The sequence below is a fragment of the Oncorhynchus mykiss genome, chromosome 4, assembly GCF_057628025.1.
Source record: "Oncorhynchus mykiss isolate SJ-2025 chromosome 4, ASM5762802v1, whole genome shotgun sequence".
NCBI classification, from domain to species: Eukaryota; Metazoa; Chordata; class Actinopteri; order Salmoniformes; family Salmonidae; genus Oncorhynchus; species Oncorhynchus mykiss.
Window position 1 is genome coordinate 38,999,632 of NC_143025.1, and position 13,389 is coordinate 39,013,020.

General features: G+C 42.0%; 1 protein-coding gene across 3 annotated transcripts in view; it reads right to left on the reverse strand.

Annotated features, from left to right (window-relative positions):
* Positions 1-13,389, reverse strand: part of LOC110521790 (uncharacterized) — a 188,097-nt gene that overhangs the window by 11,577 nt on the left and 163,131 nt on the right. For 2 of the 3 annotated variants that reach the window (XM_036968553.2, XM_090231959.1), the window contains 6 exons: positions 12,101-12,157; positions 11,618-11,671; positions 10,094-10,147; positions 9,931-9,984; positions 8,346-8,399; positions 6,104-6,211 (listed from right to left, as the gene is read on the reverse strand). In XM_036968553.2, the coding sequence (XP_036824448.2) occupies positions 6,104-6,211; positions 8,346-8,399; positions 9,931-9,984; positions 10,094-10,147; positions 11,618-11,671; positions 12,101-12,157 (381 nt within the window). The remainder of the gene's footprint in view (positions 1-6,103; positions 6,212-8,345; positions 8,400-9,930; positions 9,985-10,093; positions 10,148-11,617; positions 11,672-12,100; positions 12,158-13,389) is intronic. The other variant, XR_016495247.1, reaches the window with a different exon arrangement.

The following is a 13,389-nucleotide window of genomic DNA, read 5'->3' on the forward strand; positions in this document are numbered from 1 at the left end:
TAGGATCCCCATTAGATGTTGGAAAAGCAGCAGCTACTCTTCCTGGGGTCCAAACAAAACATGAAACATGACGTAATACAGAACATTAATAGTCAAGAACAGACATATCCACACGTACACACAAACTATCTAGGTCAAATAAGGGAGAGGCGTTGTGCCCATGAGGTGTTGCTTTATCTGTTTTCTGAAACCAGGTTTGCTCTTTATTTTAGCAATAATGTCTCTCTATAATACTGTACGCTTTCTTGAATTTGTTCTGGACCTGGGGACTGTGAAAAGACCCCTGGTGGCATGTCTGGTGGGGTAAGTGTGTGTGTCAGAGCTGTGTGTAAGTTGACTCCGCTTTGACAGTGAGACATTGAATTTGACAGTCAGACCTTGACTTTGACAGTCAGATCTCTAAACAGCAGCACTTAAGTAGGTCTTTCCTGACTCATAATCTTCCCTGACAATTTGCTTCAAAAACGTCCATCAAAATGACTGACTGTTGTTGAACTTTTTATAGCGCACTGAGCCGCCGGCAACCGCAGTCGTTTCCCGTTCCAACTGCAGGCCAGCGGTGGCCCAGCGCTGGCTGCGCGTACAGCAGCTACTGTTCCTGGCTCGATCGCCGGCCGTGAGGCGCGAGGATAACTCGTGACACCGCCAAACGCCGGGAGAAAAGGATCCCTCCAAAACGGCAGGAGAAAGTGGTTTGGAATTACAGAGGTCTCGGTTTTGTTGGTACAACCTCAATCCCTGGTCTTGCATAAGGACGGGTAATGTAATTGTCTTGTTCATCAAATCAGTGAGGGGTTTAATCAACTCTGGCTTGGATACTCAGGACACGGCATGCCCATACACACTTATTCATACACTACCCCCTCAAGTGGAACTAATAGGCAATAATGTCCCATCCTACTACACAGTAAGGGCTTTGGTCTGAGAACAACATTGTTCTTTCTTAACCAGACATGTTAACCCACCTGCATTAGGTCAAAAGTCAAATAAATGTAATACACATAAACCTCTTTGTTTTTAGCATTACTACTCTGGCTAAGAGGCTTGAGCAACTCATGTCCTGCCTGCACCCAATGGAATTAACGAGGGTGAGACGATGTGAGAGGTTTTTGAGCAAGGAGGCATGGGAGACGGAGCGAGAGAGACAGAGTGGCAGAGAGGAGAGAGAGAGAGACAGACAAAAGGAGACAGTGAAAGACAGAGTGATAGACAGCTAGTGGTCATACTGTTTTGTCAGTAAGAAGATACTAGGTCTGGGGGATGGTGGTCAGGTCAGGGGGACACAGAGGCTGGTCTATGCTATGGTGCTCATCAGTCTCCTGCTTATTTTTCACTAATAACAAGGGCTCCCCTGACTCTGTCTGACACAGGTTAGACCCACAGAGAGCAGGCTCCAACAAAAACAGCCGCTGACCAGGAGGGTAACCTTTCACTGGTTATGTATTTCAACCAATTCTAAACATGGACATGGAGGGAGAGGAAGAGGTGGAGAAGAAAAGGAAGAAAGAAGAGGAGGAGGATGAAGAAGATGGGGATGATGGTGACGAAGAGTTGAACAAGTAGAGGAGGAGGAAGGGGACAGAGTGTACCGTAAAAGTCTGTCCCTTCAGGGTAGCTGAAGCAGTCATGTACAGTATTGTAGCTATGTGTGTAAAATCACCATGGCTGTTTCCTGCTGGGATCTCCCTCTCCTTGTGAGAGAGTCTGTGTGTTTTCACCGTAAACACCTCCCTCCCTAACTGCCTCTGTGCTACCAGACCTGCTTGTTATGTAACTGACAGACAGGGTGGCTAATACTGAAGTCCCTACACTGCCGGTCTGGCTGTCTGGGGAGCAGGGGAAAGGACATCATGCATAAAATCCCTGCATACTCAGGGCCGCCGGGGCTGCAGACTTCAGTAGAAAGAATCCCATTGAGCTCTGACCACAGAAACCCAAACAAATCAAATAAGCCATTTAATGACCAGTCATTTTCCGCCGAATATCCTTCAGCACTTTAAACACAGCTGGTGGGAGCAGGGCCCGTATTCATAAAGCATCTCAGATAGTAGGAGTGTTGAACTAGGATCCGTTTTGCCTTTTAGATTATAATTACTGGATAGGGTGGACCTGATCCTAGATCAGTGCTCCTACTCTGAGACACTATAAGAATGCGGATCCAGAAGGAGAGGGAGATGAGAATGGGAGGGTCAGCCATATTGAATCCATTAAAAGCTCAATTTATCCGGTGATATGTGGATTTAATGGATTACAGAAGTCTTTCATCCTGATCGCAGTCTAGCCACACTCACATTTATAATGTGTTGTCTTAATCTACTTAGTAATGGGATAATCTCATAACTTTATTCGGTACATTCTTTAGTTTGTCCTTTGTTTGAGATTTCCTGTGACATAGCTAGTGTTGTGATTACGTGTTACGTGGCAGGAGAAATAGACAAGTGAGGTTTTTGAGCAAGGCGGCATGGAAAAAATACCATGCTATTGTCTGAGGAGAGTGCACAACAACAAAACTATTTTATCACGGCAACTGGTTTGATACATTCACCTCTGAAGGTAAATAATGAATTTACACTCAGTAATCTTGCTCTGATTTGTCATCCTGAGGGTCCCAGAGATAACATGTAGCATAGTTATGTTTGATAAAAAATCTATTTCTATATTCAAATGTAGGAACTGGGTTCTACAGTTTGAACCCCTGCTGTCTCTGGCCCCTCGTCCACACCGCCCGGCCATCTAGATGTGTGGAGTTGAGTGTCTTTTCATTCCTGGGAGTGTGTAAACTTAAATGTTTTATTACCATAGCATTTTTGTATGTTCTCTATAGTTATGTACCTGAAAATGTATCATTTGACCAATTTGGGAAACATTTGGGCAAACTACTGATACTACTGATACTGATACTACTTGATACAAAATATTGTGTAGTGATATAATTCTTCACTGGACCAGGCTGAAACTTTGCACACACACTGCTGCCATCTGGGAGCCAAAATCTAAATTACACCTAGACTCCTATCTGAATGAATGGCCTTTCTCTTGCATTTCAAATTTGATGCAAAACATGATGCATGTTTTTTGGGTTTGTATTATCTTTTACCATATCTAATGTGTTATATTCTCCTACATTCATTTCATATTTCCAACAAACTTCAAAGTGTTTCCTTTTAAATTGTATTTTATTTCACCTTTATTTAACTAGGAAAGTCAGTTAAGTACAAATTCGTATTTACGATGACGGCCTACCCCGGCCAAACCCTAATCCAGACGACGCTGGGCCGATTGTGTGCCGCCCAATCACCAGTTGTGTTCCAGCCTGGAATCAAACCAGGGTCTGTAGTGACACATCACTAAGCAAGGATCACTATCACTAAGATGCAGTGCCTTAGACCGCTCCGCCACTCGGGAGTCCCAAATATGTATCCTTGCTTCAGGTCCTGAGCTACAGGCAGGTAGATTTGGTTGTCATTTTAGGCGGAAATTTAAAAAAAGGGTCCTGTCCTTAAGAGGTTTTGAAAGGTAAAAATGTATTAAAAAGGTGGATCGTAAAAATCACTCGGATTCAGACAGCGTGTCAGACTGTCACCCACAGAGATTTAACCATGCTGAGAGAATGGCTCTTAAAAGTTCAATTACTCAATGCAATAAATCCCCTGATTGACTGTGACCTACTGTATAGCATGGAAAGGGCAAGAGTTAATTTAGGGATAGATTGAACCAGAATTTGGGTTTACAGGAGACACTGAATATGGCGATTCTCCTTTAAACTCAGGAAGTACCCATTCAACTTCCCATTCACCAGCTTTCCAAGCTTAATAATGTTTGGTACTTACCAAAGAGTGGAGCTTCGATGAGCAACTATTCTCATTACTGCCATTACGGCCAGTATGTACTTCCAAACAAGGTCTAAATAAAATGGTACATGTAACTGAAAGAAAGGCTTTGCCTGAAAATAATCTAAATAGTGTTTTTGCGCACCTCTTCTGCAATATTAGTAATGGAAATAAAATACACCAAATAAAACCTATCTAGAAATATACAATCACTGTAAAAACATACCCTATATTGTCTACTTTCGTGCTGCTGGATCAGCCGACCTGTGCATGGCAGTAATGAATGATTTTATTGGAGGTGCAGAAGAGTTGGATTTGGTGCATGCCCACTTGGTCAAAAACAATACATGGATTCTTTCCAGACAAGGCATTTTTTCAGATGCATGTAACTCGTTATTTACAATTTTTTTGGAAGTACATACCGGCCGTAATGGCAGTAATGAAGATAGCGAAACTCCCTTCTATGGTAAGTACTGAACGTATTTTGACAATATTAAGTTTGATATATACATACATACACACACACACACACACACACACAACCAGTCAAAAGTTTGGACACATTCAAGGGTTTTTCTTTATGTTTACTATTTTCTACATTGTAGAATAATAGTGAAGCCATCAAAACTATGAAATAACACATGGAATCATGTAGTAACCAAAAAAGTGTTAAACAAATCAAAGTATATATAGCCACCCTTTTCCTTTATGACAGCTTTGCACACTCTTGGCATTCTCTCAACCAGCTTCATGAAGAATGCTTTTCCAACACTCTTGAATCAGTTCCCACATATTCTGAGCACTTGTTGGCTGATTTTCCTTCACTCTGCAGTCTAACTCATCCCAAACCATCTCAATTGGGTTGAGGTCGGGTAATTGCGGAGGCCAGGTCATCTGATGCAGCACTCCATCACTCTCCTTCTTGGTCAAATAGCCATTACACAGCCTGAAGATGTGTTTTGAGTCATTGTCCTGTTGAAAAACAAAGGATATTCCCACTAAGCACAAACCAGATGGGATGGCGTATCGCTGCAGAATGCTGTGGTAGCCATGCTGGTTAAGAGTGCCTTGAATTCTAAATAAATCCCGGACAGTGTCACCAGCAAAGCACCCCCACACCATCACACCTCCTCCTCCATGCTTCACGTTGGGAACCACACATGCGGAGATAATCTGTTCACCTATGCTGCGTCTCACGAAAAGACAGCTGTTGGAACCAAAAAAGTTTGGACTCATCAGACCAAAGACAGATTTCCACCATTCTAATGACCATTGCTGGTGTTTCTTTGCCAAAACAAGTCTCTTCTAATTATTGGTGTTCTTAAATAGTGGTTTCTTTGCAGCATTTCGACCATGAAGGCCTGATTCATGCAGTCTCCTCGGAACAGTTGATGTTGAGATGCGTCTGTTATTTGAACTCTGTGAAGCATTTATTTGGGCTGCAATCTCAGGTGCAGTTAACTCTAATGAACTTACCCTCTGAAGCAGAGGTAACTCTGGGTCTTCCTTTCCTGTGTCGGTAGTCATGAGAGCCAGTTTCATCAAAGCGCTTGATTGTTTTTGCGACTGTGTGTGTGTGTGTGTGTGTGTCAGAGGAGGCTGGTGGGACGAGCTATAGAAAGACGTACTCATTGTGATGGTTGGAATGGAATCAATGGAACGGTATTAAACACATCAAACATATGGAAGCCACATGTTTGACTCCGTTCCATTGATTCCATTCCAGCCACTACAATGAGCACGTTCTTCTATAGCTCCTCCCACCAGCCTCCACTGGTGTGTTTGTGTGTGTGTGTGTGTGTGTGTGTGTGAGGGACAGGATATGTTGACTGATCACTGCGATTTCGGACGTTTGAAAAGGTCCCGAGAATGTCGATATATGCATTCCTCTGCGCTCACCGTGAAAAATGGTTGCCCAGCACAGGGAGCACACTCTAGATGTGTGGAGCCAGTGTGCGCTGCTTAGACCCCTGCGCCGCTCAGACCTCTGCGCCGCTTAGACCCCTGCGCCACGGCAGTTCACAATGTTCTAGCAAGCCGTGAGAATACATGAGAATATTGATGATACCTGGTGGTAATTTTGTTTTAAACCTTCCCCAAACCATAGCCCTAATCTTAACCACTTGAAAATAAACGTAACCCTTTGAGTTGTTTCTGTTTTAACCCTGTAACCACGCATGATTAACTCTGTAACCATGCGGAATTAACTCTGTAACCATGCGGAATGAATGCATCAAAAATAGACTGTGATCTTTTTGGGATATGATGCCTACCTGTCGCCCAGCCTTCCCTGGAAAACCTGGTAACCCAACTAGTCCTGGGAGGCCGTCAGGCCCAGCGTATCCCTCCATGCCTCTGGGTCCAGGTAAACCAATGGCCCCCTGGGAAATACAAAACAACAATATCAGACTCAATCTGTCAAGTCTCCATGGAAATACTTGTAAAGGCATTAGCTATGGGAGCTAACCTGAATGTTCAGGTCTCAGCCAGACAAGGTCACTTATCACTAGTGCAGTTGATCCAACCAGCTATGCTACGATTCACTAACCCTCTCATCTCCCAACCTTTTCCAGTGCCTCCTCCCCCATTAATTGGCTGTATATCCATCTACCTTCAGCGACATCTGGAATTAAGAGATGCATTCCTGACTGGCAGTGATGGACTGGGATCTAAAACTGTTTTATGGAAAATAAAGGGAAGTTCATTTTGACCTCAACCTATTGCTATGTTCTAATGTTGTAAAGACTTACTATTCTGTATACTGCACTGAACATTCTGTCTTGCTACTTCAACAAAACAAACCCAATGAAATGTCACTTCATGGAGAGAATACACTACCGTTCGAAAGTTTGGGGTCACTTAGAAATGTTCTTGTTTTTTGAAAGAAAAACTATTTTTTTTGTCCATTAAAATAACATTAAATTGATCAGAAATACAGTGTAGACATTGATAACGTTGGAAATGACAATTGTAGCTGGAAACGGTTGATTTTTAATGGAATATCTAGATAGGCGTACAGAGGCCCATTATCAGCAACCATCACTCCTGTGTTCCAATGGCACGTTGTGTTAGCTAATCCAAGTCTATCATTTTAAAAGGCTAATTGATCATTAGAAACACTTTTCCAATTATGTTAGCACAGCTGAAAACTGTTTGAGCTGATTAAAGAAGCAATACAACTGGCCTTCTTTAGACTAGTTGAGTATCTGGAGCATCAGTATTTGTGGGTTCGATTACAGGTTCAAAATGTCCAGAAACAAAGATCTTTCTTCTGAAACTCATCAGTCTATTCTTGATCTGAGAAATGAAGGCTATTTCATGTGAGAAAAGGCCAAGAAACTGAAAATCTCATACAACGCTGTGTACTACTCCATTCACAGTACAGTACAAACTGACTCTAACCAGAATAGAAAGAGGAGTGAGAGGCCCCAGTGCACAACTGAGCAAGAGGACAAGTACATTAGTGTCTAGTTTGAGAAACAGCATCCCAGAGTCGCCTCTTCACTGTTGACGTTGGGACGGACTGGTGTTTTGCGGGTACTATTTAATAAAGCTGCCAGTTGAGGACTTGTGAGGCGTCTGTTTCTCAAATGAGACGCTCTAATGTACTTGTCTTCTTGCTCAGTTGTGCACCGGGGCCTCCCACTCCTCTTTGTATTCTGGTTAGAGTCAGTTTGCGCTGTTCTGTTTCTCAGAACAATAGACTGATGAATTTCAGAAGAAAGTGCTTAATTTCTGGACATTTTGAGCCTGTAATCAAACCCCCAAATGCTGATGCTCCAGATACTCAACTAGTCTATAGAAGGCCAGTTTTATTGCTTCTTTAATCAGCTCAAACAGTTTTCAGCTGTGCTAACATAATTGCAAAAAGGCTAATGATCAATTAGCCTTTTAAAATTATACACTTCAATTGGCTAACCCAACGTGCCATTGGAACACAGGAGTGATGGTTGCTGATAATGGGCCTCTGTACGCTTTCGTAGATATCACATAAAAAATCTGCCGTTTCCAGCTAAAATAGTCATTGACAACAATAACAATGTCTACACTGTTTTTCTGACGAATTTTATGTTATTTTAATGGACAAAAAAGAAAGGTTTTCTTCCAAAAACAAGAACATTTCTAAGTGACCCCAAACTTGTGAACGGTAGTGTATGTTCTGGACATAGTTATGGAGTGCTCTGTAAATACCATCACTCAGCATGCTCTCCGCAATAACTCTTTCTGTGTTGTTTCCATCACTCCATGACCTCCCCCCATAATCTCTCCTTCCCAGTTTCTCTCTCACCTTCTCCACTTCTCTCACCTTGTTTCTCCCCCATACAAAGCAGTCCATAACGATGTAAATGTCCTCTCCAAGCAACTTATTGCATGGGGTTTGTTTATTGTAGTACTGTAGTACAGAATGTACGGTTGAGTATATCTCTTTCCTCCCTCTGTACCTCTCTACATCTCTCTCATCTCCTTCAGTCTTCACTCTATGTCCACTCTGCATTGTGGTGATGCGATACTTACTTCAACACCAGCGGTCCCAGTCAGGCCCCTCACTCCTTTCTTTCCTTCTAAGCCCTGTAAAAATGCACACAGACACACAATCTAATAATATACACATTCACATAGACAGATACAGACAGATACACATAGATACAGACAGATACACATAGATACAGACAGATACACATAGATACAGACAGATACACATAGATACAGACAGACACACATAGATAGACAGACAGACAGACAGACAGACAGACAGACAGACAGACAGACAGACAGACAGACAGACAGACAGACAGACAGACAGACAGACAGATGCATACATTCCAACTGTTTAGTACCAGTAAATCCTTAAAAAATAAATAAACTAAATGGACGTATACATATTCTATTAGAGTTCTGTGTAGTGCATGTTTAACTCATGGACCTCTAGTCTTGTGTTATTCTAGTAAGGTATATATTTCTAAGGCCTAACGTGCGTGCAATATGTGAAGACCACATTCAGGCTCTATTCAAAACTCCACGCCAAGGTGAATACATTCACAGGAATCCTATCTCTATACAGTATCCACTCAATCTGAATAAATAGGCAAATAGGCCAACTCACATGTCTTAACAAGTCAAAGGTGTTTAGAACTAGGTACAGTATGTAGATAACCCAGCTTGTGTTAGGAAATATGTAGATCAAAGAATAATATACATAAAGAGCTACATTCCATGAAGAGCAACGTTATGTAAGAAATAAGCATTTTCACAGCTGAAAATGTATATTCACATTATTAAGCTGCAGTTAAAATCATTCAGACTTCAAGTGAAATAATTCAGAATTGAAACAAAATTATTGTGATTTGAGGTGAAATAATTCAGACTTGAAGTGAAGTAATTCATTTTTCCCAAAAGTTTAACTGATGCCAACGTTTTGCATTCCAGTATATATTCTCAAGCTTGCCTTTCGTGTTCAGAGAATAAAATAAGAAAATTAAGAGTCATTGAAGCATGAAGTGCACAGTGGGTGGCCAAACAAACAATTATCTTCTTTCACCCCCCCCCCCCCCCATTTCCCTTCATTCCTCATTCCTCTTTCTCTAATATCAAAGGCACCGATGTTCAACCCTGTCTGCATTGTTTTGGCCCAGTCTGATTTCATGGCAGTAAAATCGTTTTTGTCTCTCCCTTCATGTTTTCTGTTATGAGGAGGTAGCAGAACCAAGCAAAGGCGAGAGAATGCTTACACGCTGGCACTTCAGATCGTTGATCGAGAGCAAAAAGAGGGATAGGTTAAAACCAATTATCTCTCCGGTTATCTAACAGCTATCATGTTAGGAGTTGCAGTTTGGAAGTGAGTGTCTCCTCTTCTATCATAGTACGGACAGGTGATTGCTTATTAAACCTAACCCTCGTGGTGTTCAGAGCCAAGGAAGCCTGTAGGAAGGCTTCTACAGTAGCCTGGTGATAACACTTTATTGACCATCTACAGTGTACTGTAACAGTTCATCTAGAGATCTAGGGAAACATGATTTAACAAACTCTGTCCTTTCCTTTCCCCAAGCCTGGAGCAGCATGAATCAGACACAGGGATTCACAAATAATCACACACACGCACCTGAGTTCCCATTTCTCCTTTTGGGCCCTGTTCTCCAGGTTCCCCTGGTGTTCCCTAGACAACAAAAATCGCACTTATTTGATTTATTCTTATGTCAATGTGCAAAATGTGACACAGAAACCAATGCTGATAAGACCTACACAGAGTATTGTGTTGGACTTACAGGAAGGCCTGGCGCTCCAACAGCCCCACGATGTCCAGTGGTACCCATATGACCCTGAAAACAACAACGAGACAAACACATCATATTCGGGTGAAACACTACAGCCACAAAGTCATTTCAACTGGGTATATAAACGAGGAGATTAAGGCAGGTCATTTAGTGACAGCTAGGGGTCAGGGGACAGTCAACTGTGTCTTGTTCCACTATGTGCTACACAAGGTTATCAGAGGTAAGCCTGGCCCTTCAGGTTGAAATGTTTCACAATAACAATGTGGGAGCGTTAAACAGTGTGCAAGTATCGATATTTCTTTCAACAGCAGTAAACACCATATGGTCCTCTAAGGTGCATACCATATGAATAACAAACCCACATAGTACTGTAGTTCCCAGGCCAAGCTGTGTAGGTACATCTTTTATTACAGTGGGCTGTAGGTGGCTCAGACTAAATGGGCTCTATAAATTTACCACTAAGTGGGGGGAAGCCCCATAGGTCGACCCGGCCGTGGAGACGCACGCACGCACGCACGCACACGCACACGCACACACACACACACACACACAGGTAGCATTAAGGACCTTTAGTTTAATGGAATCCTGAAAGTCACTCAAGCCTCTCAACAAGTGCCAAATAAAGATTAGCCACTGTGACTTTGAACCCAGATCCAGTTCAGCAGGAAAATGCTTATAAATGCTTAATGACCCAGTGCACTCAAAACACTTTCCTGTGTTTTATATATTTCCAAACGAGGTTGGAATAATACTGTGAAATTGTGAAAATTATGATAATGCCCTTTAAATGTAAGAGCTGTTTGAAAAGACTGCCTGAAATTTCAGCCTGTTTTGGTGGGATGGAGTTTTGGCCTGCCTGGTGACATCACCAGGCGGTAAATTAGTTAATAGACCAATAGGAAAGAGAGTTCTCTACCAATAACAGCTATGTGTCAGTCTTCCCCTCCCCAATTAGACCAATGTCAGAAAGTCCTAGGAAAATTCTTGCTTGAGAAATTGCTCTTGCTAAGAAGCATTTATTTTCTACCTTTTGGCAATTTTGATTGAAAACAATCACAGTTAGCTACTTAATTGTTACTCATTGCATTGGGCCTTTAAAGCTATCTCTCTCTCTCTCTCTCTCTCTGGCAGACTGTCTGAGGAGGGCTGCGTTTTGGGAAACTATTTATAGGAGGGGAGAAGTCTGGCAAATGTCCCGCTGGGGATTCTGGGATTCCACTCTCCACGACTTTCATCTTGTCCTGCTAACTTCACACCTGACTTGAACTGTTTGTGTGTGTTTCATCAGTATGAGTTTTCAGTGTCTATGCCAATAGCACCAGATTTCCTCCTGGCTTATCGCTAGGAATTCAGTAATCCGGGATGCTCTGTGTCTCAGATATGCATGTGTGGTCTCAACAGGCCTGCTTTTCAACCCAGCACCAAAAAAGAAGAAGAAAGGAAGCAGAACAGAAAAACAACCTGAAATGTGATTTTGTGATACATTTGATGTTGTGGTTTTTACGCTGGTTTTACCTGATATCCCTCATCTCCAGGCTCTCCGCGATCTCCTCGCTCGCCCGGGGGACCCTGCCAAAACACACACACACCATCAGATGAGTAGGGCGACCACTTTGTGACAAAGTGTACATTAGGGCTCTGAATATGTTGAGGAACAGCTGTATTTCACCTGTAACATTCTGCCATGGATCATCTTAGTTTAGGCTTGAGTGAAACACTAAGTGCCAGTGTATCTGTCATAGTATGGGCTTTAGCCCACAATACCGTCTTTCACATAGGTTACACTACTTACAATCTGTACTGAGGGTCATCTACTATACCACTTTGGACATCCACTCTCTTGGACCTCTGTTCAGCATGGTTGGACAGCTATACCTCAAGCAACACCACTATTAGAAAACTCTTATATAATGCTTTAATAGGGTGACATTCTGACTCACCCCTAAGCCACACACACATAGGAAAAGGAAGGATAAGTTGAAGGAAGGCAAGACCTACTGGTTCACCTAGTGGCCCGGCAGGTCCTGATGTCTTACTGTCTTCTCCGGGGTAACCCTGAAACACAACAAACTTAATCAGCTCATAACTCAGGACATTTGGCCTAAAATATGCTGAACACGGAGATCTAAGATTTGTCGAGCTCTATTTTAATAAGCCTAATGCAAGGGTACATCTAAGCTCTGGTGGTAACGCACTAGGTCCAGGAGTGCGTCCTCAATATTTCCACAGCTGTTATTATGAGCTCAATAGCTGGCGGTGGCACAAAATGGCGTGTTTTGATGAATAAACGAGTTGTACGTGTAACGAGGGTTTGACCACTCACTGGCCAATCAAGACATTCCATGGCTTAACACTACATGTCTCAAGTTCTGCAGGTTATTGAAGGTCTTCGCGCTGTCTTCAACTCCGACTCGGCTAGGGGCATGGAATATCCTAGTCCATTAAGGCTTGATACTACAGCTTGTTAAATAGCATAGGCTACAGTAATGAGTGATAGGAACAGAAGATGAAAACAAATCCAGTGTTTTGCTCAATATGTTCGTAGTATTGACAGTCAACATTGTTGTAATTGGCTGTAACGAGTATTTGGCCTTTACACATCGCATTTCTCCTAAAAAAAAAAAAAATGACTGGTTCCTGTAAATTGTATTGCATGTGTGAGGCACGTTCTCAATAAGCAAGTTATACATGTTTCTAAGTACGAGTTTCACTGGATTATCTAATCTCTCGTTCCATGTTTTTTTTTTTTTTATGGACATCCAAAATAATAACAGGAGCACGTTAAAATAATGTAATAGCCCACATATATAAAAAATGGGATGTCTGCTTTCAAGGATTTGATGTAATCTATCACATGACATTTAGTGGTCCTTTTGGGTACTTCAGATTATCACAGGTGTCATATCTGTCCCTCTGTGTGGCACATATATATATATTTTGGATGACAAAGCAGTAAAACCTTATCCTGAATATTGGTGTTCAATAGGATGGTTTCAGCATGAAATCGCCTTTATATATATATATTGTTTGACACTATTTATTTTACTATGTCAATATGTGTGTTTTGGCATCAAACTGGTGACAGTTGAGTTGCAGAGTTAATTGAGTTGCAGAGTTAATTGAGTTGCAGAGTTAATTGAAAAAAAATGCCATTCTTGATTAGCCCTTTGCTAATTGCATCCTATTTCTTGGAAGATTTAGGCTTTCTGATAATAATAGTAAAATATCACTTTTATCCCCCACATTTAAAGAAAATACATTTTTGCTACCTCGGGGCGACACTGTTC